The sequence below is a fragment of the Ailuropoda melanoleuca genome, chromosome 4, assembly GCF_002007445.2.
Source record: "Ailuropoda melanoleuca isolate Jingjing chromosome 4, ASM200744v2, whole genome shotgun sequence".
In the NCBI taxonomy this organism is placed as follows: domain Eukaryota; kingdom Metazoa; phylum Chordata; class Mammalia; order Carnivora; family Ursidae; genus Ailuropoda; species Ailuropoda melanoleuca.
The window spans coordinates 115,035,721-115,060,722 of record NC_048221.1 but is presented as its reverse complement, the minus strand read 5'-3'; the positions used below and the strand labels follow the sequence as shown (position 1 = coordinate 115,060,722).

Below are 25,002 nucleotides of genomic sequence, written 5' to 3'. Positions count from 1 at the left end.
ATTCGTGTATAGAAATGCAACTGATTTCTGGGCATTGATTTTGTATCCTGCCACCTTACTGAATTGTTCTATAACTTCTAATAGTTTGGGAGTGGATTCCTTTGGGTTTTCCATATAGAGTATCATGTCATCTGCAAAGAGAGACAGTTTGACTTCTTCTTTGCCGATTTGGATACCTTTGATCCCTTTTTGTCTTCTGATTGCTGTTGCAAGGACTTCTAGTACTATGTTGAATAATAGTGGCGAGAGTGGGCATCCTTGTCGTGTTCCTGATCTTAAGGGAAAGGCTTCCAGCTTTTCCCCATTGAGAATAATGCTTGCAGTAGGCTTTTCATAGATGGCTTTTATGAGATTGAGAAATGTACCCTCTATTCCTACACTCTGAAGGGTTTTAATCAGGAAAGGATGCTGTATTTTGTCAAATGCTTTTTCTGCATCAATTGAGAGGATCATATGGTTCTTGAGTCTTTTCTTGTTGATATGATGTATCACATTGATTGATTTGCGAGTGTTGAACCATGCTTGCATCCCAGGTATGAATCCCACTTGGTCATGATGGATAATCCTTTTAATGTACTGTTGGATTCTATTAGCAAGGATCTTGTTGAGGATTTTGGCATCCATATTCATTAGAGAAATCGGTCTGTAATTCTCCTTTTTGAGGGGGTCTTTGCCTGGTTTGGGGATCAAGGTAATATTAGCCTCATAGAATGAGTTTGGTAGCTTTCCTTCTGTTTCTATTTTTTGAAATAGCTTTAGGAGAATAGGTATTATTTCTTCTTTGAATGTTTGGTAGAATTCCCCAGGAAAACCGTCTGGGCCTGGAGTTTTATTATTTGGAAGGTTGTTTATCACTGACTCAATTTCTTCATAGTTAATTGGCCTATTTAAGAAATCTATTTCTTCCTGTTTCAGTCTTGGTAGTTTATAGGTTTCCAGGAAGGCCTCCATCTCTTCCAGATTGTTTAGTTTTTTGGCATATAGCTGTTGATAAAAGTTTCTAATAATCCTTGCAATTTCAATGGTGCTGGTCGTGACCTCTCCCTTTTCAGTCATAATTTTAATAATCTCAGTCCTTTCTCTTTGTTTTTGGACAAGTTTTGCCAGTGGTCTATCAATTTTATGGATTCTCTCAAAGAACCAGCTTCTAGTCCTGTTGATCTGCTCTACTGTGGTTCTGGTCTCTAATTCATTGATTTCTGCTCTAATCTTGGTCAACTCCTTCCTTGTCAGTGGGTTAGGCCTGTCCCTCTGTTGCTGTTCCAGTTTCTTGAGGTGAGAATATAGAAACTGCATTTTAGATTTTTCTATTCTTTTGAGTGAGGCTTGGATGGCTATGTATTTCCCCCTTAGGACTGCCTTTGCAGTATCCCATAGGTTTTGGACCGTTGTGTATTCATTCTCGTTGGTCTCCATAAATTGTTTAATTTGTTTTTTGATTTCCTGGTTTATCGAGTCATTCTTGAGCAGGATGGTTCTTAGCCTCCAAGTGTTTGAGTTTCTTCCAGGTTTTTCCTTGTGGTTGAGTTCCAATTTCAGAGCGTTGTGGTCTGAGAATATGCAGGGGATAATTTCAATCTTTTGGTATTGGCTGAGACCTGTTTTGTGTCCCAGAGCATGATCTATTCTTGAGAATGTTCCATGGGCATTTGAATAGAATGAGTATTCTTTGGTTCTGGGGTGTAGTGTTCTATATATATCTATGAGGTCCAACTCGTCGAGTATGGCATTCAAAGCCTTTGATTCTTTGCTTAGTTTTTGCCAGGGTGTTCTGTCTATTTCTGATAGTGGGGTGTTGAGGTCCCCTACTATTACTGTGTTCTTATCTATATGTCTCTTTATTTTGGTTAAGAGTTGGCTTGTGTATCTTGCTGCTCCCCTGTTGGGGGCATATATATTAATAATTGTCATATCCACTTGTTGAATACTTCCTTTAAGAATAATATAGTGCCCTTCTGTATCTCTCTCTATGGCCTCTAGTTTAAAATCCAGTCTATCTGATATGAGAATTGCTACTCCAGCTTTCTTTTGAGGTCCATTTGCGTGGAAGATGGTACTCCATCCCCTTACTCTAAGTCTGAATGCATCTTTGGGTTCAAAATGAGTCTCTTGTAGACAGCAAATGGATGGGTCATGTCTTTTTATCCAATCTGCAACCCTGTGGCGTTTTATGGGAGAGTTTAAGCCATTTAGATTGATAGAGATTATTGACAGATATGATTTTAATGATGCCATTTCTCTTTAAAGTCTTTGTATCGGTTGTGACTTGCTGCTCTGTATCACTCTTGGGGCCTTTTTACCTTTATAGAGCCCCCCTTAATATCTCCTGTAGGGCTGGTTTCGTGGTTACGAAATTGGTTAATGATTGGCGATTTTGGAACGTCTTTATTTCTCCATCAATTCTGAATGACAGCTTTGCTGGATAAAGGATCCTTGGCTGCATGTTTTTCTCTGAAAGAGCTTTAAAAATGCCCCCCCAAGCCTTTCTCTCATTCCAGGTCTCTGTAGACAGGTCTGACGTAATCCTGATACCTTTGCCTTGGTACGTGAGAAATTTCTTTGCCCTGGCCGCTTTCAATACTGTATCCTTGGATCTAATATTTGCGAATTGCACTATGACATGCCGTGGCGTAGGTTTGTCCTGGTTGAGCTTGGATGGGGTCCTCTCTGCCTCTTGGACACGAATGCTTGTTTCCCTTGCTAGATTAGGGAAGTTTTCAGCTACAATTTGTTCAAATATCTCTTCTAGACCTCTGTTTTTCTCCACCCCTTCAGGGATGCCGATGATTCTGACATTGGATCGTTTCATAGAGTCAGTAATCTCCCGTAATCTACATTCGTGGGCGTGGATTTTTTTAAGACCAGCTTCTATTTTCGTTTTTTCTTCTACTAACCCATCCTCCAATTCGCTAACGCGTTCCTCTGCCTCGGTGACCCTGGCCGTCAGAGCCTCTAGTTTTGACTGTATTTGGCCCACTGAGTTTTTAATTTCTGTCAGATTCGCTCTCATTTCTGCCCTTAGGGATTCTATATTCTCAGCAACGCTTTCTCTGATGCTTTTTTCAAGTTTACTCATCATCTTGACCATTGTTGCTCTGAATTCCATTTCTGATAATTGGGATACATCCATATGTATTAATTCTGTGGCCGAGGCCAATTCTGTGGCAGAGGCCACAGACTCATTATCTTTTCTTTGCTGGGGGGGACTTCTCCTTCTCGTCATTCTGATGAAGAGAGATTGCAGGGTTGTCCAGAGCCCAAGTGTTGACTGGGACCCAGGCCGTGCGCCCTTGTTTTATAGAGATCTTAGGGATGTGGGCTTCTTCCTTAAAGAGTTTATTTATTTATTTGAGAGAGAGAGAGACAGTCAGCAAGAAAGGGAACCCAAGCAGAGGAGTGGGAGAGGAAGAAGCAGGTTCCCGGTGGAGAAGCCCGATGAAGGACTCCTTACGGAGCGTTGTGATCACACCCTAATCCGAAGACAGGTGCTTGGTGACTGCGCCACTCAGGCGCTCCGGGTTGTGGGCTTCTTGATTTTTCAGCCTGCCTTCTGGGGGAGGGGCCTGCCTGCCGGTACTCAGAAAACCCTGTTTGGGTAGAGTCTCTGTGTCCCTTGCGAGGGGGGATGGGGATGGGCACCCTGTGAGCCGGTATTTCCGGGCTTTTGTTCTCTGGCGGCTTTCCCTGGCGGTTTGCTATGCCTCTTCTGAGAGAGCAGCAGCGGCTGAAATTCAGCCTCTGTCTCAGAACAGAGGGATCGCGGATCGTTCTCCACTGATGTTCTGGCCACTTTAACTCTGTTTCTGTTGGTGCTGCTCAACCCTGCAGCATCCCGGGCTGTGCGCCCCACACCCGGCGTCCCAGCCCTCACTTCCAGGGCCGGCACGTCTCTGTCCTTTGTGTTTCCAACCCCGCCAGCCGCCAGCCGCCAGCCGCCCCGCGCGGGCTCCCGGAGCTCCCCGTCTCAGTCTGGTGTCTCACGGGTGCTGACCGCGAGTCCGCCTGCTCCCCCGTGCAGGTGGCCCTCCAGCCGCCAGCCGCCCCGCGGACGCTCCCGGAGCTCCCGGTCTCAGCCTCGATCCAGTGAGCACACCGGAGCTCCGGAGCTCCGTGAGATGCTTGGTGGTGCACGCTCCCGGCTCACGGACTCAGTCTGCCGTTTCCAGAGTGCGGGTCCGCGGTCCGCCCGCTCCCCGGTGCAGGTGGCCCGCCAGCCGCCCTGCGCGCGCGCTCCTGGAGCTCGCGTTCTAAGTCTGTTGTCTCGCGGGTGCCGTCCGCGAGTCCGCCTGCTCCCCCGTGCAGGTGGCCCGCCAACCGCCAGCCGTCCCGCGTGCGCTCCCGGAGCTCCCTTCTCAGCCTGCTGTCTCAAGCGTGCGGGTCCGCGGTCTGTCCGCTCCCCCTTGCAGGTGGCTACCGCTTCCCGGCGCCCTGACACGGCGGCTCCCTCCCCCTTCTGTTTAGCTTCCGATATCTGTGCGCGGTTTCACGGCTCCCCGCTTCGTACCTCGATACTCAGCGCTGGAGATGTTCATTTGTAGAGATCCAGATGTATCTTCCTGCGTCTCAGGCTGATTCCGTGGATATTCCTGCTGGTCTGGTACCTATCCAGCTCAACTCAGGAGACCGGCTGAAAAAGGTGTCCCCTACTCCTCCGCCATCTTAACCTCCCCTATTCTGATTTTTAAAACAAAACTCCTTCATCCTTTTAAATTCTTTTTTTTTTTTTAAGATTTTATTTATCTGTGAGAAAGAGAGAGAGAGGGAGAGCACAAGCAGGGGGAGTGGCAGGCAGAGGAAGAAGCAGGCTCCCCGCTAACCAAGGAGCTCAACATGGAACTCGATCCCAGGACCCTGGGATCATGACCTGAGCTGAAGGCAGATGCCCAACCAACTGAGCCACCCAGGCATCCCCACTCTTTTAAATTCTATATGAAATTTACTTTCACCTTGAAACATGTTTTTGGTCAGAACTTTAATTTTAAAAAAATCTGCTAAATTCCAGAAAAGAAGAACATAGTCAAATATAAATAGGTAGGGGTAGTCGTGGTAGAAAGGAATAAAAGACTAAATTATACAACTCTAAAGTAATCAAACTGAAATTTAGGAAATGTCAGGACATACTATTATAACTCAAAATAATTATCACTTATGCCAATAATGCTGCCTTTGTTGAAAACATTTTTGGCAGTTTTCTTCAGAAAATGCTTCTAGTATCAGGCAAAAAGTTGTATGACTTTATAGTCACACACTTAAGGAAAAAAATGGGATTGCCTAATTCAGTTTATCCATCTCATCCACCAGACAGGATGTCTTATTAATTTAGAGCAGTCATTAAAAATCAGTATTTACCACTCAGGACATTCAAATAATTGACCACAATCTCTGAAGATAATTCTAAGAATGTTCACATCTTTCTTAGTTTTATCTTGTTTTCGTTATTTTACCACTGTAGCTTTAGGTCATATATTTAAATGAGTTTAAATTTATTGAGAGTCTAAAACCTATATTTCTTTGCAAAAAAAAAAAAAATTCTCTTTTTCCTATTCCATAATCTCAGTTTTTATTTTTTGCCTCTCACTTTTACATCCAAATAGTTCAAAACTCTATTCATGTCTATTTCCCAAACAATTCTCACAGGACCTCAGAAAAGAACAAAGGACAACAGACTGGGAAGAGAACATGAAGAGAGCCAAAATGGAAAGAGGGAAATTTTTGACAGAAAATGAGTAGAGGGAAGGAGGGAGACAGACAGACAGATAGAAAGACACAGACACATGCACGTGCCATGGTAATTCTTTTTAAACCTGGTTCTCAGATTAAAACGACAGTGTATGTTTACACAGTTTTATCAACTGCATCTTAAACTATCACCGTCTGGATGAAGCCTAAAGATAGAAAGCAATGGTTAAAAAGCCAAAACCACTAAGATTCTGTAGTATGTTCTTCACAATCTGAGAAATTATTTTCTGACTTTATGTATCCAATAAGAAGCTTCATATTTGAGATTCTGAAAGGCAGAACTTGATCTACATTCTAATCAGGCTGTGTCAAATGACATTATTAATACAAAATTAGGTTGATTTAAAGATGAAATTTTGAGACATGAAAAAGATTTTATTTTCAGAATAAATATTATTGTCCTCAAATAGAATTGAAAACTAATCATTTGGTGTAAAGTAAAATTTGACTCCTCTTTGGAATAGATCAAATGCTATTCCAAATAATATAGTTACAAATGTGTGTAAACTTAACACAAAGTCTTAAAATCAATTGTAAATCATTATATCCTTCTAAGTTACTGTGTTCTGTGATTTAAAAGGCAGAACTCTTTATAATAACAAGCTATTATATAACAAGGTATTTTTTGTAGTTGACTCTGTTAGTTATAATTTTGATAAAGCTTAAAAATTTGATCCAAAGACTATTTAAAGTTGGTATACACAGCAATTGCACTACTGGGTGTTTACCCCAAAAATACAAATGTAGTGATCTGAAGGGGCACTTGCACCCCAACGTTTATACCAGCAATGTCCACAATAGCCAAACTATGGAAAGAGCCCAAATGTCCATCGACAGATGAATGGATAAAAAAGATGTGGTATATATATGTGGAATATTATGTAGCCATCTGTCCATCGACAGATGAATGGATATTATGTAGCCATCTGTCCATCGACAGATGAATGGATAAAAAAGATGTGGTATATATATGTGGAATATTATGTAGCCATTAAAAAAATGAAATCTTGCCATTTGCAACGACGAGGATAGAACTAGAGGGTGTTATGCTAAGTAAAATAAATCAATCAGAAAAAAACAATTATCACACAATCTCACACGTGGAATTTAAGAAACAAGGCAGAGGATCATAGGGGAAGAGAGGAAAAAATGAAACAAAGATGAAACCAGAGAGGGAGACAAACCATAAGAGACACTTAATCTCAGGAAACAAATAGTGATGCTGGAGGGGAGGGGGGCGGGAGGATGGGGTGGCTGGGTGATGGACACTGGGGAGGGTATGTGTTGTGGTGAGCAATGTGTATTGTGTAAGACACAGACCTGTACCCCTGAAACAAATAATACATTATATGTTAATAATAAAATAATAAATTAAAAAATAAATAAATAAAGTGTTGTACATACTTGTATCTAGGTTGGATTCTAAAGTGAGAATGCGCTGTTGCGTTTCCATGTTAAAGATGCTTGTATATCCTTTGCTGAATGATGCCACCATATGGCTTGGGTCACTGCTCACTAGATCCACAGAAGCAGGGATTCCCAATTCTAAGAGAGTAAGAACATATTCAGAGAATGGTGATCAGAGGGTCTACTCGAAAATGTCCTCATAAAATAGCAAAACAAATAGTCACAAGATTTCCGTAAGAAGTAAAGAAGACTCAATGTTAGAATAAAAATAAGCTCGTAGCCATTCAATGGAGATTATTTCTTTTGTTACTTTTAGCCCTAGCCTATTTTATTATTCTTACCTGTTCGGCAAGTCTTCTACCTGTTACTCAGCTAAAATATTCACAGAATGCAGGCCTTGGCTCAGAAAATAAATGGAAAACAAGTATGGACTACAAGTTTTGTTGCTTCCACTCAACCTGAGGCTTGAAGTGGCATTGTGGGAATTCTTTATTTTAAAAGCCCATCTCTTATTAGGAATTTTAATTCATCAAAAATATGGAGTTAAGTAAAATTTCAAATTATTATGATTTTATTATTATTATTTTATGTAGAGTCACACAAATATCAGATGCTGGCAATTCATCAAAACCCAGACACAAGTTACGACAGCTCAAAAATAAAGAAGGTATTTTTATCTATCATCTAGAATAGGGTAAAACTTGGTTAACCGTGGAATGCATTTATAAACAGAACAGAATGGTATGTATGAATATAATCTTATCTTTTGATCTGGCTCAAAATCTAAAGTAAACAAACAGTTCAAAAATGTGTATATTACAGAAGAAGATAGATGAATGGCTAATGAGCACACAAAAAAAGTGCTCAAAAATGCAAATTAAAACCACAATGAAACACTGCTACAAACCCACCAGAATGACTAAAACTAAAGACTGACAACACCAGGTGTTAATAATTAAGGATGTAAAGCAACTGGAATTCTCACACGTTGCTGTCAGTGGTGTAAAATGGCACAACCACTTTGGAAAAGCTTGGCAATTTCACATAAAGTTAAATATACAATATCACTTCTAATGCCCAGCAATTCTACTTCTAGCTCTTTATTAGCTCATAAAAAATACGTGAATGTTCATAGCAGCTTTGATCATAATAGTAAAAACCTGGAAACAACCCACATGTCCATCAAGAAGTAAATAAACACATACACTGATTTAATGAAATACTATTAAACATAAAAATAAATAAATTGATACTTACTAGAATACGGATGAATCACAAAAACAGTATAAAAAGCCAGATACAAAAAGAGTACACATTGTATGATTTCATTTATATGAAATTTTAGGAGACAAAACTTATCTATGATGAAAGAAATCATACCCCTGATTGGAAACAGGAAGAGGAACTGGGAAAGACACAAAGAAACTTTGAAGAGGTGAAAGAAATGTTCTAGATCTTGATAGGTGCAAAAGTTATTTATTTGTCAAACTCAACAGACCGTATCCTTAATATCTCGTTTTTACTGTATATAAATTATATCTCAATTTTGAAAAAACATTTTTAATATGTGCTCTTCACCAAATACTGTGTTTTTAAAAATCATTAAGCTGGAAATTTAAGCAAATATACTTTCATGCTTAAAAACACCCCTTCAAATTACATTTGTTTGTAGAATCATTTACTTATTTATTTGCTTGTTGTTACAATAAGACATCTTATAAAAGATTCTTTAGAATCATTTTTCAAAAGTACGCACCTTGATTATCGTTAAATACACTTAGGGCTGGAGCAACCTCAGTTGTATTCCATAAACGGAGAGTGCCATCTGCTGAACACGACAACAAACGCTGATGTGCTGCACTATAAGCCAAGCCCCAGACCGCATCAGTGTGGCCTAGAAGAGGGCCTCTTAAAACAGAAGGATCTATACAAAACAGCAAGAATGCAACATCAAGAGAAAATAAACAAATCCTAATGGTGCTTAGATTCCAAAGAAACTAAATATACACACAAAAGTGCCTGAGAACAGTATAAAACATGCTTCCCAAGTTTCTGTTATTCTTCCGAAAAGCGGCAATAACTAAAAAGAGGCTTGGAAATATGCAAATGCAGAGTTTTGAGTTTATACATTAAAATTTTTAAGTATATATTTCTCTCCTTAAAAAAATTAGGTACTTCCCTCTCGCCTCCCTTTTTTCTTTCCATTTGTCTAGATTTTTTAAAAAGCATGTTAACACACGTCATCTAAATTTTATCCACCTTCTGAGATGCCACAACTCTTCCCTGAGGAAGTGAACAGAGATCTCTTCCTCCCCTGGCTCCTTCGGCCACTTCTCCCCCTGGACCTCCACACTAGGAACAGCAGTTACTCCCGGGAGCAACGGGGCTCTGCTACTCCAAGTGGACAGGAACGGAGACCTAGAGGAACCCCAAATCCTCAAACAGCAATAACTGACAAGTCAATGATGTGCATGATAGGGAGGGAGGGAGGAAGGGGGATCACTTAGCACCATTTCATAATACAAGTCAAACTGGAAACTTTCATTATTCCTCCTCTACGAAGCAGTACTTTCAACATGGCTCACACATGTTAAGTTTAAAATGTCAATAATGTTATCTGTCCTCTACCTTCTGTCATACCATAAAATATTTATTGAAGACACAATATGTCAGGCACTATGCTAGGTGCTGGGGTCACCCAGATAATTAAGACACAATACTATCCTGGTCTCAAAAGACTGTGGTAAGTATAACAATGGTGACAGACACCAGTCTCCAAGGAGAGTAACTGGGGTGAATGAAAGCTTCCCGGAGAGAATGACACCTGGAGTATACAGGTGTTGGCCAGTCAAAAACTAGAGGGAAGCCACTGCTGGCAGAGGCGGGACCTACAAAATCACAGAAGGACAGAAAGCATGACATGTGAGGAAATTTATGAGCTATTCAACATTACTGAAAGTGTGACGTTTGAGGCAGGAAGTAGATAAGATGAGAGGAGATAGTTTAAGGTGGGATTTCTACAACATATTAAGGTACTTAGAAATTATCGTGAAAGCAAAATGAACCACTGAAGGGTTTTCTAGGAGCAGCTGGGTGAAGTGCGTATTTAATAAGGTAGGCTTCACTGTAGTGGAGAAGACAGATTGGAGAGAATCAAGATGAAGGCAAAGGGACCGCTTCAATAGACTGGGAGAGCGATGATGTAGACCCAAGAGAGGAGAGTGGTAAAAAGAGGCAAAGCAGAAGGGGTAAATTCAAGAAATATGTAGGGGGTAATATCAAAAAAGCTAGGTAATTAATAAGGTGTGGAGAGTACACAGAACAAAGCAACAAGGATAACTGTTAGGTTTCTAGTTTGGGTAATTTTGGTGGTGCCACCATCTAATAAAGAATATACGGGAGAAGAAACACAGCACTTATAGGTATTTATGGACAATGAGATGACCACTTTGAAATGTTCTGCAGGCAGTCTGAGGCTTAAAGAAGAGATTTATGAGTCAACTGCATGTAAAACCAGAGAAGTAAATTCAATTCACCAAAAAATATGTGTACAGAGAATGAATAGGGTCAGGACCTTGATAAGTGCCAATATCTAAGGTGGGAAAAACTAAAGTTTATGAAGGACAGGAAACAGAAATTGTTACAAGTGTCAAAAAAGCCAATAATGGACAAATTTCAAAAAGGATGGAGTAGTCCACAGTTTCAGATAGCCAATACATATAGTAAAACAAGGACTGTAAAATACCCCTTGGATCAGCCAATTGGGCAGTCACTGATAATCTCATTATATTTAAGTGTGACAGCCAGAAGACAATGCAGAGGGATGATACACAGGAAAAGGACATGGAATTAGTAACTCCTGACTGTGTTTTCTAGTCATTACCACCAGAGAGACATAGATGATGAAGGAAAGAGAGACTAAACAGAAGCCAGAGAGGAAAATGGAGTCAAGAAAAGGCTTTCCCTTGCTCAGGATAGGAGTTACTTAAATTTACTTACATGCTGAGGGGATGGGAAGAGAGAAAAGAGGGCAAGGTTTAAGAAGAGAATGAGACAAAGCGAGAGCGAGAGAGAATCAAATGCAGTCTCAAAAGAAACAAGAGAGAATGAGGTCAACAGCAAAAGGGGAAGTACTGGTTGGCTTGAAACAGAATGAAGACAACTGATCCACTTGTTAGAGAGATAAAGGAAGTAAGGAAAAACACGGAGAGGGTTTACCTTTTACAAAATATATGTTAAATGCTTATTAAATAAGTGTTGGGAAAAATTTTTGTTTATTGAATTTCTTAGGTTTGGTAGCAAAATTAATCGAAAATGAAAATGAAAATAAATGTGGCTTTAGGACAAATACGACACTCCACGCCATTCTAGAATTTAAGAAAGAACATAAGACGAAACCAAAATGTCAATTCCTAAACAGTTTTTGCAAGAGAATTTATGGTAACATCTAGTGATAGACTATAATGTGGATTTATGTTTCACGGTACTGTTCCCAAGGCTAAAAGGGCACTTCTTAATTTTTAAGGTCTTTCAAGTATTTTGGTGTCACAGAGTTTAAAAATCATTCGCCTCTACACACTCTAATAATAAATGAATAACATTCACATTCCTTCAGTTGTTTGTCAAGAATAGTAATGAATATGTAGTAATAGTATTAGTAATGAAACACGATTACGGATTAGTAATAAGGTATCAAGTAATGTACAGATGCCTAAAATGAAGAAAACAATTGTCAGTCAAGCCAGCATTTCCAGCCAATAGAACTTTGGGGGGTAGGAACTGTTTTTTCAGGAACAACACATTTTTTTCTTTTTTCTTTTAACATATATATATATTGAATTGTTTCCTAAATACAAGAATCCTTTTTAACAAAATAAAGACCTTGTTCCCTTTTACCAATTTATTTTTTAAAATATCTCATTTTATCCTTATATATGCTATGTAAAATGTATAAGAATAAAACAGTTTATTCTTTCACATCTTTGGGGAAACACCTACCATAGGAGTCATAGGGATCGATGTTGGGGTTGGTGGTATTCCAGCCCTGGATCAGTCCATCAGTACCACCACTGTAACACTGCTCACCATTGCTGCTCATTACCACACAAAGCACTGGACCTCTGGGAGATAAAAATCAATTTCTATTCCCAAAAATCAATCTGATAATAGGACTTGTTAGAAAAAAAAATGGTTAAGTATTCATATGGCTTTCTATTTTTCTGCTTTCTATGACGAATAGAAATAGTATAAAAGCACTGCTCATTTTTCTTCTTCTGCTAAACCAGAGATTGGTAAACTATGGCCCATGGGTCAAATCCTGCCAGTGGTCTGTTTTCATACAGTCCTCAAGCTAAGAATGATTTTTCCATTTTTTAAGGGGTTTTAAAACTGAGCTAAAAACAAGAATATATAATAGAAAATATATGGCCTACAAAGCTGGAAAAGTATTTACAATCTGACCCTTTATGTAAAAAATATGCTAGGGGCGCCTGGGTGGCGCAGTCGTTAAGAGTCTGCCTTCGGCTCAGGGCGTGATCCTGGCGTTCTGGGATCGAGCCCCACATCAGGCTTCTCCACTAGGAGCCTGCTTCTTTCTCTCCCACTCCCCCTGCTTGTGTTCCCTCTCTCGCTGGCTGTCTCTCTCTCTGTCAAATAAATAAATAAATAAAATCTTTAAAAAAAAAATATGCCAATGTCTGTGCTAAATCGAGTGAATTAGTGTATTTCTTAAGCTTATACAGAAATATGAACAGCATGCAATATGTGATCATAATTTAAAAATTCTTCATATTTTTATCTGGATTATCTTTAAGGAAAAAAAGGTCCTGATTTTTAATATCCAAACCTTATTGCATCACCTTATTTCAAGCACAAGATATATAACATTTAAACATCATCCAAATAAAATCTAATTTCAGCAAGGATCTCTGGTAGTAATAAACTTGTTTTTAACACTGTATTATCTTTTTTACATTTATCAAAAAAAAAAAAAAAACCCAAAACCCCTCCCCAAAACTGCTATTAAATACAAAAAATACATAACACAAATACTTAAGTGAAAGAAAACAAAATACTCTAATCAGGCTGATGTACAGTGATGCTGACTTAGAGAAAACGCACATACTTACTTATGAGCCCTGAACGTATAGATAGGCTCCACATCAAGAGAAGTACTCCTAAATCAGAGAGAGAGAGAGAGAGAGAGGACTTTTACTACTCCAAGTTTTAGTAGTAAACAGTATCAATGAATATATGCCACAAAATAGCCTTTAGAAATACCAACACTGTGGTAATATACCATTCCCAACCTAGGACACTTAAGAAAGCTTACCTGACACCAATCACATATTTTTGTGGCCTCAAGAAACAAAATCCTTGTTTAGTAACAACACCTGCTTACAGTGCTCTTAGCATTTCATAGTCTATTTGACTACTGAGAGAGCCGCACTCAGAGAATATCATGGGCTTTGAGGAGGTACATTTCTGGATTCAATTAACTGGCTAACTCTAGGCAAATTACTTATTCTTTTGGAACTTCAGATTCCTCTCTATTTAAAACAAAACAGAAAATTTGGGATAACACCACTCACAGGAGTAAATGAAATTCTACAAATAAAAGAGCCTAGGACAGAACCATGCACATAGCAGGATTTCAATACATGGTACTTTAATTTCTTTGCATTTCCATCAAGGCTAATATGTCCAAGTCATTAGTTTATTCATTATTCAGAATGCTGAATGCATAGATAGTCTACACTGCCTAATACTTAAACTGGATTTAAAGTCAATTACTTACCATTTCTTGTATTGTATTAGTTTTTTATAGGCATATGATTTCTCTTCTCAAGCATTTCCAAAATGTTAAGCTCAAAGGTAAACAGGCCATGTTATTACATGTGAAGGTATTATTACTAAGCTATCACCAACAAGATACTTGTTTCAATATCTTTTAAGTTTTAGTCAAGAATATATGAGACGTTCACATTCTCTAATGAGATGCCCATTATGACCAGAGAACTAGAAATAATTTATAACTAAGAAATAATTTTTCTCTTCTGAAGATACCTGATCCATATGAGGATTCTCTTGGTTTTAGCAAGATCTGGTTGAGCTATGTCATGAAGACTGATAAATCACGTTATTTTATCTAGTCCATGTATGACTCACAGCAGGAATGTCACTGATCTCTTTTAAACTTGGCAATAGATATCTTCTATCAGTAGTAAAACTTTAGTAATCTCCTCCAGTTCATGTTCATTTCTATTCTTCCGATAATAGAAGTGCCTGACACTGGATGGCATGTGCTGGGTTCTGGGCCACCTGATTCAAGGACACAAGGAGAGGGATCTCCAATAAGTACCTCACCAAGTGGGACTGAGACTAGCTTGGTGACTGATAAGAGTTTATAACAACTCATGTCTGTTCATGCTTAGAGAGGAACCAAGGAGCCAAGGCAAGAACTAGCAGTTAAGTGACAGCACTGCCTTTCTGTCTACACATTTTGGTGGGTATGGAAAGTACCTAAAGTGTCAAGGGCAAAAGACAAAACCAAAGAGAGGTCCCTCACCCCTCTCAATCAGCCTTCCCTCCCTTCCCTCCCTCCCACACCATTAGTCCAAACCTAATAAACAACAGGGCATGGTTCGGGGGTTTGAGGATTTTAAACATGCCTACACCTCTTTACAACAACAGTAGAAACCTTCAGTATAGATAAGGGACTCCACAAATATGACAACCATTTAAAACACTATATAAGGACTGTAAATAGCATTCAGAAACTCTGGGAAACTATCAGATAATACCACTTCTCTCTCATTGTCAGTTTTCCAACCTAATATCAGATTGTGAGTATGAAGGGGAAAATTCTAATTATGTAACATGATAAAGAAGAAAGAACTAGAAGGGATACTTGATAAATTGAGAAATTTAACAGCAAATAATTTAAGTATTTTTCTGCTGAAAAACTGATAATTAAAATACTCAAATACAGTTAAAGTAGAATATTCTCACTTTTTGGCTGGGGCTGTTTTCTGCAAATTCCACATTTTTAATGTGTGATCCTCTGATGCTGTTATCAAAACAGGCTCAGTGGGGTGGAAAGCAAGGGCTCGAATGCCATCAAAGTGACTTCGTAATGTAAACTTAGGGTTCCATGTCTTCCTCAATGCATCCTTATTGTTTGCTATCTATTAAAGAAACAAAGAAAAATACCCAGACATTTAGTTCAGGACAGGAAAAAAATTATATTTCCACATTAATTCTTGCTGATTTGTCATTAAATCATCACATTTTACAACTTCCAAAACAATATAATTTCTACATGTAAATAATCAAATCAACAGGCAAAATTAACATGTCAACAGTGGCTTTCTTTGAAGAAATATAAATGCTAAAATAAGAAAAGAGGTAACATAATTCAATATTGAAAGAATATTAAATAACATAAAATAGATCTTCACTAGGATGAGTAAAAAACCCCAAAGACAAGTAATTTCAACCTAAATTATAGTACAGAAACTAATTTGGGGTAAGAGCTGAAAAACTAAGTTACCTTTAAACCTGTTAACATTATAGAATATGATACTTCTGAGATTTTCAATACTTTCTACAAAGAGCTAAATTTTCTTCATCAAATTGGCAACAAGGTTTATAAACTGGAAACATAAAATGTTAACATTGGAAGAGAGAATCAGATGTTACAAAACAATAGATTCCACTCATACAACCCGTCATCCACAGAAACTCCATCCCGACAACTAAAAATGTGTTTTTTCTCATTTCAACTATATTTCAGCTTTTTTTTCATTTCCAACTAATGGGAAAGCCAAAGAGGTTCGTGTTTAACCTTACACTAGCACCACATATGAGCTATTCATGCTCCACAACTAATAATCATGCTAGGTTTAAGCAAGAGTGGGCCAAGTATACTGTTAACACACTGGAGAAATATTACCATACTTACAATGACAAAAGCCAGCAAGATACTAACAACAGCTGCTATTATAAGCATTATTCATTATTTTTTACATTTTTTAAAAACTTAACATGCATTAACTCACCTAATTGTCACAACAACTCTATGAAGGAATTACCATTATCCCCACTTTATAGAATAGACACGTAAGGAAAAGAGAAGTTAAGTGACTTGCCCTCTAGTAAGCGGAGGAGTCAGGATTCAAACCCAAGCAGTCTGGCTTCAGAGGCTACACTCTCAATATCAACTATAGCTTAGGACCCAGAAGTTTAAAAATTTGCAAAAAATTGGACAGACCATGTCACAATTGGGGCAGTAAGAAGACAAAACACAGAATACAAGGAACTACTATAAGAATTGGTGCTGGTTATCCTTGTGGGGGGAGGCAGGGGGAGAAGTGGAATGAACTAAGTTGACTCTTTGTCTGCTCTTATTAACGAGCTGAAAGATTTTCATATTTAAGAACATTTCGATTCCTTCTGAATATCTTAATGTGGTAGACAGCCACTAAGATGGTTCCCAATCAGCCCTACCTCCTCATATTTACACCTTGTGAATCCCCTCTACATCATAGGGTTGCTCTGTGTGACCAATAACACACAGCAAAAACCTTGCATCTTGGGTGTTCTTGCTCACTCTCTTTTCAAGGGCACTCACACTGGAGGAAGCCTGCTGCCCTTCTGAGGAACCCACAGAGAGGCCCATGTGGTGTGGAACTAGTGTCCAGCCAATAGCCACGAAGGAACCAAGGCCTTCCAACAAGCACATAAGTGAGCTTAGAAGCAGATCTTCCCCAAGTCAGTCTTCATTGAAGGCTACAATTCTTGCCTACACCTTGACTACATGAGAGAACAGAACCACACAGCTAAACTGTCTCAGATTACTGACCCCCAGAAGCTATGATATAACAAATGTTGTTTTAAGCTGTGTTGGGTGCAATTTGTCACACAGCAATAGATTACTAGTATGTGTATTAGAACTGGAAACTACTTTCAGGGTCCCTGGGTGGCTCAGTCAGTTAAGCATCTGCCCTCGGCTCAGGTCATGATCCTGGAGTCCTGGGATCGAGTGCTACATCAGGCGCCCGGCTCAGCAGGGAGTCTACTTCTCCCTCTGCCCTTCACCCCACTTGTGCTCTCTCTAATAAATAAATACAATCTTTAAAAAAAAAAAAAAAAGAAGAACTAGAGACTGCTTTCAGAAACCCAGGTATAACACTGAGTTTTTTTTAACAACTCAGAGATATTAAAAAAAAAGAGAGAGAATGACATTTCTCCAGGGACATGACTGAGCTCCATAACATACTGGACTAAATCTTTGTGGGGTTAGTATAGAAAGAAGAAAAGTATCTAGTGGGAACTTCTGCTTCTAGCTATGGCAGACTAGATTATTAGGATCAAGTCTGCACTTGAGGATAAATAGAAAAGCAGAGCTAAAAAAATTTTAAATGAAAAACCAGCAAAACAGTGAAGAAAAAGCAGACCAGAATCCAGGGGAAGACAGAAGTCTAAAAAGCCTGATATTTGGACCTGTTTTTCCCAGAGGGTGTTTACTGATTCCAGAAGGGATGGCTGAGAGGTCAGGCTGTGCTTCTGACAGCTGTATAGTGCAAGGAGATACAAACTGGTGTCTAGCGCCTGCCAAGAAAGTGGGGCTTGTGCACCTCTTTGCTTTAGGTTTTGAGTTCAAAGAGCTGCATTCTTTTTATTTTTTAAAGATTTAATTAATTTATTTATTTGAGAGAGAGAGAGAGAGAGAGAACAAGCAGAAGGAGCAGTAGAGGGAGAAGCAGACTCCCTGCTGAGCAGGGAGCCTGATGAGGGCCTTGATCCCAGTACCCTGGGATCATGACCTGAGCCGAAGGCAAACGCCCATCTGATGGAACCACCCAGGTGCTCTTGGGCTGCATTCTAGATAGAAGAGTTAACTAGAAGAATACAAGCCCTTATAGAGCCTGTAGATCAGCTTTAGATTATCTGAAAAATTGAAAATGGAATGAGGTGATCCAGATTTCTAATGGCTACAGACATCTGAGAGAAGCAAATTAAAATACACTCCCTAGGGAAGATATCACTCTAGGCCTGAAGTTATTCAGGCATAGTTATTTGGATATAATAAAAAATAACCATGACTACGCAGGATAATACGCATAAATGAAAACGAGCAGATACATAATCATGCTTACTGTGTTCAAGAAGATAAAAGACAACACTGTAAATTTTGGAAGAAAATGATAAACAATTAATAAAAAGAATTCTAGAAGCAAACAATATAAAACCTAAATAGATGGGTTTAATTACAGATTACACATAATTGAAGTGAGAATTAGTAAACCAGAAGATGGGTCATAAAAATATCGAGACTGAAGTATGGAGAAACAAAAGATGGAAAATACAGGAGAGGGAGTAGGAGACAGAGGATATAGAAAGATCTAACAATTTAATTAGCGTTCCAGAAGGAAAACAAAGAGAAAGAAGGGCAAAAGCAATATTTGAAGACGAATGGCTGAGAATTTTACACAAAACTGATAAAAACATATTAAGCCAAGAAGGTATAAGAACTTCAAGAAGGCTAAATAAAAAGAAATCTAAACCTTGGCTAAAATTCAGACACAGGAAGATTATCAGTCAGGGGAAAAAAAAAAAAATCAGACTACCACTGAACGACCAATAATAGACAGTTAACTTTAGCAGAAAACAATGGAAGAAAATGAAATTATATATTTAGAATGCTTAAAAAGGAAACAAAACAAAACAACCCTTGCCAAATGGAATTAGATACCAGAAGTAATAGTTAACCCACTCAGGTGAAATACAGACAATTTAATAAAACCAGAAACTAAGGGAACTGGGCACCAGCAGACCTTCACCAAAGAGAAATATTAACAGTTCTTAGAGTAAAAGAAAAGTAATCCCAGATGGACAGTCAGATGTGCAGGAGAGAAGAGAATAAAGCAAAATGAAGAATGTAAAATGGATAATCCTAACTGAATACTCAGTGTACAAAACATTACCTTGTAGGAGATTAATGTCTAGAGAAAATACATAACAAGAATGACATATATGTAGTAGGGTAGGAGTTTTGGGTTTTTTTTTTTTTAAGATTTTATTTATTTATTTGACAGGGGGTGCACATAAGCAGGGGTGTGGCAGGCAGAGGGAGAGGAAGAAGCAGGCCCCCTGCTGAGCAGGGAGCCTGATGCAGGGCTTGATCCCAGGACCCCGGGATCATGACCTGAGCTGAAGGCAGATGTTTAACCAACTGAGCCACCCAGGCTCCCCAAGGGAGGAGATTTTAAGTAGAGTTAAAAGTGTCCTAATGGTCTTTGCATTAAAATTTTGATAAGGATGTGTGTGGTAACCTCTAGGGTAACAATAAAAGAGTAATGAAAGAGTTCATCATCTCCAAATAATTGGGTGGGGGTGAATAATAAAAAATAATCCCAATACAGGCAAAAATAGGAGAAAAAGGAACACAGAATAAGTAACACAATAGATGATGAATTTAAATCCAAATATATCAGTAATTACTTTAAAAAGAAAGACTCTGGGGGCGCCTGGGTGGCACAGCGGTTAAGCGTCTGCCTTCAGCTCAGGGCGTGATCCCGGTGTTATGGGATCGAGCCCCATATCAGGCTCCTCCGCTATGAGCCTGCTTCTTCCTCTCCCACTCCCCCTGCTTGTGTTCCCTCTCTCGCTGGCTGCCTCTATCTCTGTCAAATAAATAAATAAAATCTTTTTAAAAAAATAAATAAAAAAATAAAAAGAAAAAGAAAGACTCTGCTCCAATCAAAAAGTTTGTCAAAGGTTAGATGAAAAAAAAAAACGAAAGTCAACTAAATGGGTGTTTTTATACAGAGAGACGTAAAACATAAGGATATAAAAATAATTTTTTTTAAAGCCTGTATCACATATGTGGAGAATGGGGAGCAAAGAGACCATTTAAATTAGGTTACTGTAGTAGTTCCAGATGAAGAAGAAATGGAGTTGGATGGGAGGTTTAAAAAAAAAAAAAAAAAGCTATGGATTTCAGCTATTTTTGGAGGGAGAACCCAAAAGACTTACTAATAGACTTAGCAAGGAGAGTGAGAATTTTTGATTTTCAGGAAGAGGAGTGAGTGGTGAGGTTGCTCTGTGGAGTACTTCCTTCTCGCATCCATGGTCTGCTTAAGCATCCATCCTACATCCCCCATGTGACAGGAGCTATACTTTGCTCTCCAACAAAGATAATGAGGTATCAAAGTTGAGAGGATTTCAATGAAGATAAGACAAACTGTAAACACTTTATAAAATAAGCAACTTTTTCTGACAATTTATTGTCATGAACAATTACAAATGTTATTTATGAAACAACTGTGCTGGGGATTAAGTAAAGGAATGCATGAATAAAGGTATCAAGATTTCAGTTTTGGTCCAACTCACTGATGGGTCTGCCTTAATATCTGAAAAGCACCCTACAGACATCCCTCCCTAACAACAGCTAAAATCATTTGTAGGTGGGATATTCACTGGTAATGTACTAAAGAAACACAAATGTTGCCATGGGCAAGCATGAATTTCAACTGATCACTGGTACCCTAAAACACAAAACCCAAACTTGGTAACAGAAAGGGAATTCTTTCCCTTATCTAAAACCAATAAACAAGCTATAATGACTTACAGATTTAGGCGAAGCCCATAATTTTAATCTCTATGCAATGTGAAAAATGATTATTTAGAATATATTCATATTTTCAATGTTTGCAATTAAAATGGAACCAAATTCTATACTTGTGAAGAAGTTTTACTCCTGTCTTTTTCTATAAAGTTAACTTTTTATTTTTAAGAAATGAGAAAAGAACAAAAATAAAACCACGACTCACATCGTAAGTTAGTGAATCTGCTTCATTGGCCACCGTAAGGCCTGCCAATTCTCCAAGTCCCAGTTCACTTTCAAGGGCTTCATCTGCTCCCATGATGAAAGACTTCCCAGAAGAAGGAGGAAAAGTCAAGGCTTCCACTGAAGGGGGAAGACAAAAGAAACATAAAAAACCTCTAAAGTGTAAACAATTAGTCTCTTAAGGACTTGTCCACATTTATTTTTAAACACTTTTAAACACAATAAAATTCAGTTAGCAGAAAGCCCTGAAGAACTAGCTGCTTTTTTTTTTTTTAAGATCCTATTTTTTTGAGAGAGAGAGAGAGCTCACATGCATAGCTGGGGGAGGGGCAGAGGGAGAAACACTCCCTGCCGAGCGGAGCCCAGTAAGGGTGTCGATTCCCGGACCCTGAGATCATGACCTGACCCAAAATCAAGAGTAGGATGCTTAACCAACTGACCCACCCAGGCGTCCCAGAACTGGCTGCTTTTTCCATATCTTAACCATAACTGAAGGTATCATCTAATTAGAAAAGTACAACATGAAACAAATCCAACAGCCCATTGTCCTCTCTTTTTCACACACACCAAAAAAAAAAGACTAAAAAAAAGTAGGTTTTCCTCATTTGATATTTCCTGTTTATTACTCAAATTATTTCTATCAATTATTAAATATATATAACAAGTGATCTGAACACTGCTGGTCTCATTCAAAATAAAACTATAATTCTATAACCTGGAGGAATACAGAAAATTTCAAATGAAAATGGTTACAACTGTAAAATGTGCCTCTATGAGGTAAAGTTAATGCTGGTTTAGAAGTCAGGATTATGTCTGGAGACAAGGAAAGGAGCAGTAATTTGAAGCACAGCAAGACTTCCAGGGCCCTGGTAACGTTCTGCTTCTTGACCTAAGCAGAGGTAACACGCTGAATTCACTTTGTGATAATTTACTGACCAGCTCTCTTATGACTTCAACAGTGTTGTATTTCACTTAAAAATGTTTATTTCAAAGAAAAATTTTTTCACTGTAAGTGGATTTATTTTTCAAAGAATTTTTTTTGTAAGTGCCCATTTGAACACTTTCATTAGCTGCTAAGTGTGCTTCAAGAGGCCAGATTTTCTTTGTGATAAGTGAAAATATCTTTATAACACTGAACACACCAATCCAATCCCTTCAATCACCATCATAGAAGAACTAGTTAAAAGCAAATTGCCAAATTAAAATAGGAATTTTATTTAATTTGGCCAGTAGTAAGCTATTGATTTTTACAAATGCAAATTATTCTAGCAAACTGTCAGAGATGGTCTTTGAGTAGGTTTCTAGCTGTGGTTACTTTACTAACGACAAACATTTGTAAGTTGATTACGTGAAGTTAGTAGTTTAAACTTAGGCTGTTAAAAAAAGTAAATTAACTTTTTCTTAAAAGAAACAAGTCAAGGGGCCTCTGAGTGGCTCAGTTAATTGCCTTCCGACTCTTGACTTCTGCTCAGGTTGTGATCTCAGGGTCAAGAGATCAAGCCCCATGCTGGGCTCAGTGCTGGGAGTGGAGCCTGCTGGAGATTCTCCCTCTCCCTCTGCCCCTCTCTCCACTTGTCCTCTCACTCTCCCTCTCTAAAAAAAAAAAAAAGAGAGAAACAAGTCAGTTAATGTAAAAAACTGGACTTAAAGCTGCTTTTCAGCTTTCGATTCGATTATGTAAGTTTAAATTCAATCGTAAGTATTTGTTGAAAGAATAATTATGTGTTTTAAAAATAGTAGAGGCACTCTATTTAAAGTCCTCTAAGAACAAAGGAGAATATAAATTAAGACATTTTTAAACTGCCATACAATAAAGCAGCAATAATAAAAATGGGTTTTACCCAAACATACCACATATCTTCTGAGTGGTTTGAACAACTCTAACATTTACTATTGAAGAGTGGGGACTATTTAAGTTAGAATGGCAATTTTCATGCCAAAATTTCAATAAAAGACTCACGTGAGTCTATGAGGCTGAGTCTTCAGCCAGGTGTTTTGTCTGCTTTCATCTCTACTATTTCTAGACAACTTTGTTCAGGTGTGAAATAAAAACAATTCTTAAAAAAACAAGACTAAGATTCATGGGATTTGAGCATACACATTGTTTGGGCTAATTTAAATAATGCTCTAAAAATGAGCAAAACCTGAAAACAAAGGAAGGCAGCAACTCCTTCCACCACACACCACCGGCTAAGCCAGCCAACCGGAGGGGCTAAGAGAGAGCAACCATGGGCAGACCTCACTTGACTGCTCTCTAAGATGCCTTAGAACTTAAGACCATATGTCACATTTCTATCTGGTAACTGAATATTACTAGCTCTAATCAGGTCTAATCAAATTACTGAACTGTACCCTCTTAAGTATGGCACTGTCTTCTGTATTATTAAAACAAAAACAAAGTAATAAACATTTATATCACACAGGCTGTGGACCTGTTTTCTGAAACTAAACTGGAGACCAAGAAGCATCAGTCACATACGATTAAATACACAATGTATTTCTTACATACTTTTCTATTGCTGAAAACCTCACACTGAGGAGGAAAACTTAGGACAACCAATTAAGCTAGATTTTCAACCCTTCAGTTTTAAGGTTCTTAAATATTTTTTTCTACCAAGGGCACTTTCTGTGGCTTATGTAATACTTTTGTACATTTGTCATTTAGTAGATAGTACTTAGTCCGCCTCTATTATTAGAATTCCACAAGAGGAAATCTCTGATAAAACTCTTTAGGAGTTATCAGAATAAAAGAAGAACTAACTTTTCTCCTTATCTAGACCTGATCTTGGAGTAACTGAAACTGATTAAAATTCTCACATCGATAGGGTCAACTGTATGCATCTCCTAGTGAACAACAGACACACCTAATGAGGCCCAAGACTTCACATCTGTAATTCAAAAGAGGTGTCTACATCAAAGAAATTGTACTATAAAGGTATAATGTACACATCTTTATTATTTAATGCATGAGTAATAAATTCCAAGTGTACTATAATTAACTCTAACAAATAACTAACCATGTTATGGTCAACAATTTCATTTAAAAAGTACTCCAACCATAAATCTGTGCAAAGTTCTATCAGTTTATGTCTCTTTAAAATGTAACTAATTTTCAAAACCAAGAAAGAAAAACACCTCTGATTTTTCTGTGGCTTTTTCCTGGGCTGTTTTGTTCAATCAATAATAATTTGAAGAGGCATATTCACTGCAAATTATTACAGCATTTAAATCCAAGACAATTTTTAAAAATAAATTCTGAAAAATATTTATTAATCATTGAGATTATTTTTATGTCATACTGGATTTTCAGCTCATGTAAACATACATATTAAAATCAATTTCTACATATAGGTACTTAATAAATTTATAAACAGATAAATCAGAACTTACATCTAAAAGAAAGAACTGTATATATCATAAGATGGTGCTATAAAAAACTAGGAACCTAAATTTCCAACAGGGAAATGGTTAAGTATCAGGTCTAAAATACCATATGTAATCTTAAAGATATAATTATGAAAGTTATTTTTGTGGCTTTATGTTAAGTGAATAAAATAAAATGGAATTATTCTACCCAGGGACTGTAACTTTGTAAAAAAAAAAAAAAAAAAAAAAATACACGCAATTGGACAAGGACTAACAGGGTACAAAGTAAAAACAGAAAGCAGAAAATGTGACTAGACTTTCAAGGTGTCTTTTTTCCCTTTTCCATTTATCAGCGACAAACTGCTTAAATAAAACATTTGAAAATATGGCTTCTGTGGAGCCAGGGGATGTTCTAAACTAGAATTTAGTTGGTCTTTAAGTTTATGCACCCATTCTTAAGTCTAAAAGATTGAATCACACCCCCCTGCATGTAAGAAAGCCTACATTTGGGGGATACTATGTAGATCAAACACCTGTAAAATAAAATTCTTTTCTTAAAGAGTCCTTCTGAATAACTAAACTTGTATATGTATATTTCCATACTTTTTGTGCTCCAAAGTGTCTTTTTTTTTTTTTAA

General features: G+C 37.9%; 1 protein-coding gene across 1 annotated transcript in view; it reads right to left on the bottom strand.

Annotated features, from left to right (window-relative positions):
* STRN (striatin) overlaps positions 1–25,002 on the bottom strand; it is a gene marked incomplete at its 5' end in the record, with an annotated part of 109,963 nt that overhangs the window by 21,823 nt on the left and 63,138 nt on the right. The window contains 6 exons of the mRNA XM_011219234.2: positions 7,144–7,284; positions 8,903–9,070; positions 12,145–12,266; positions 13,275–13,322; positions 15,157–15,332; positions 20,982–21,118. Coding sequence (XP_011217536.2) covers positions 7,144–7,284; positions 8,903–9,070; positions 12,145–12,266; positions 13,275–13,322; positions 15,157–15,332; positions 20,982–21,118 — 792 coding nt within the window. The remainder of the gene's footprint in view (positions 1–7,143; positions 7,285–8,902; positions 9,071–12,144; positions 12,267–13,274; positions 13,323–15,156; positions 15,333–20,981; positions 21,119–25,002) is intronic.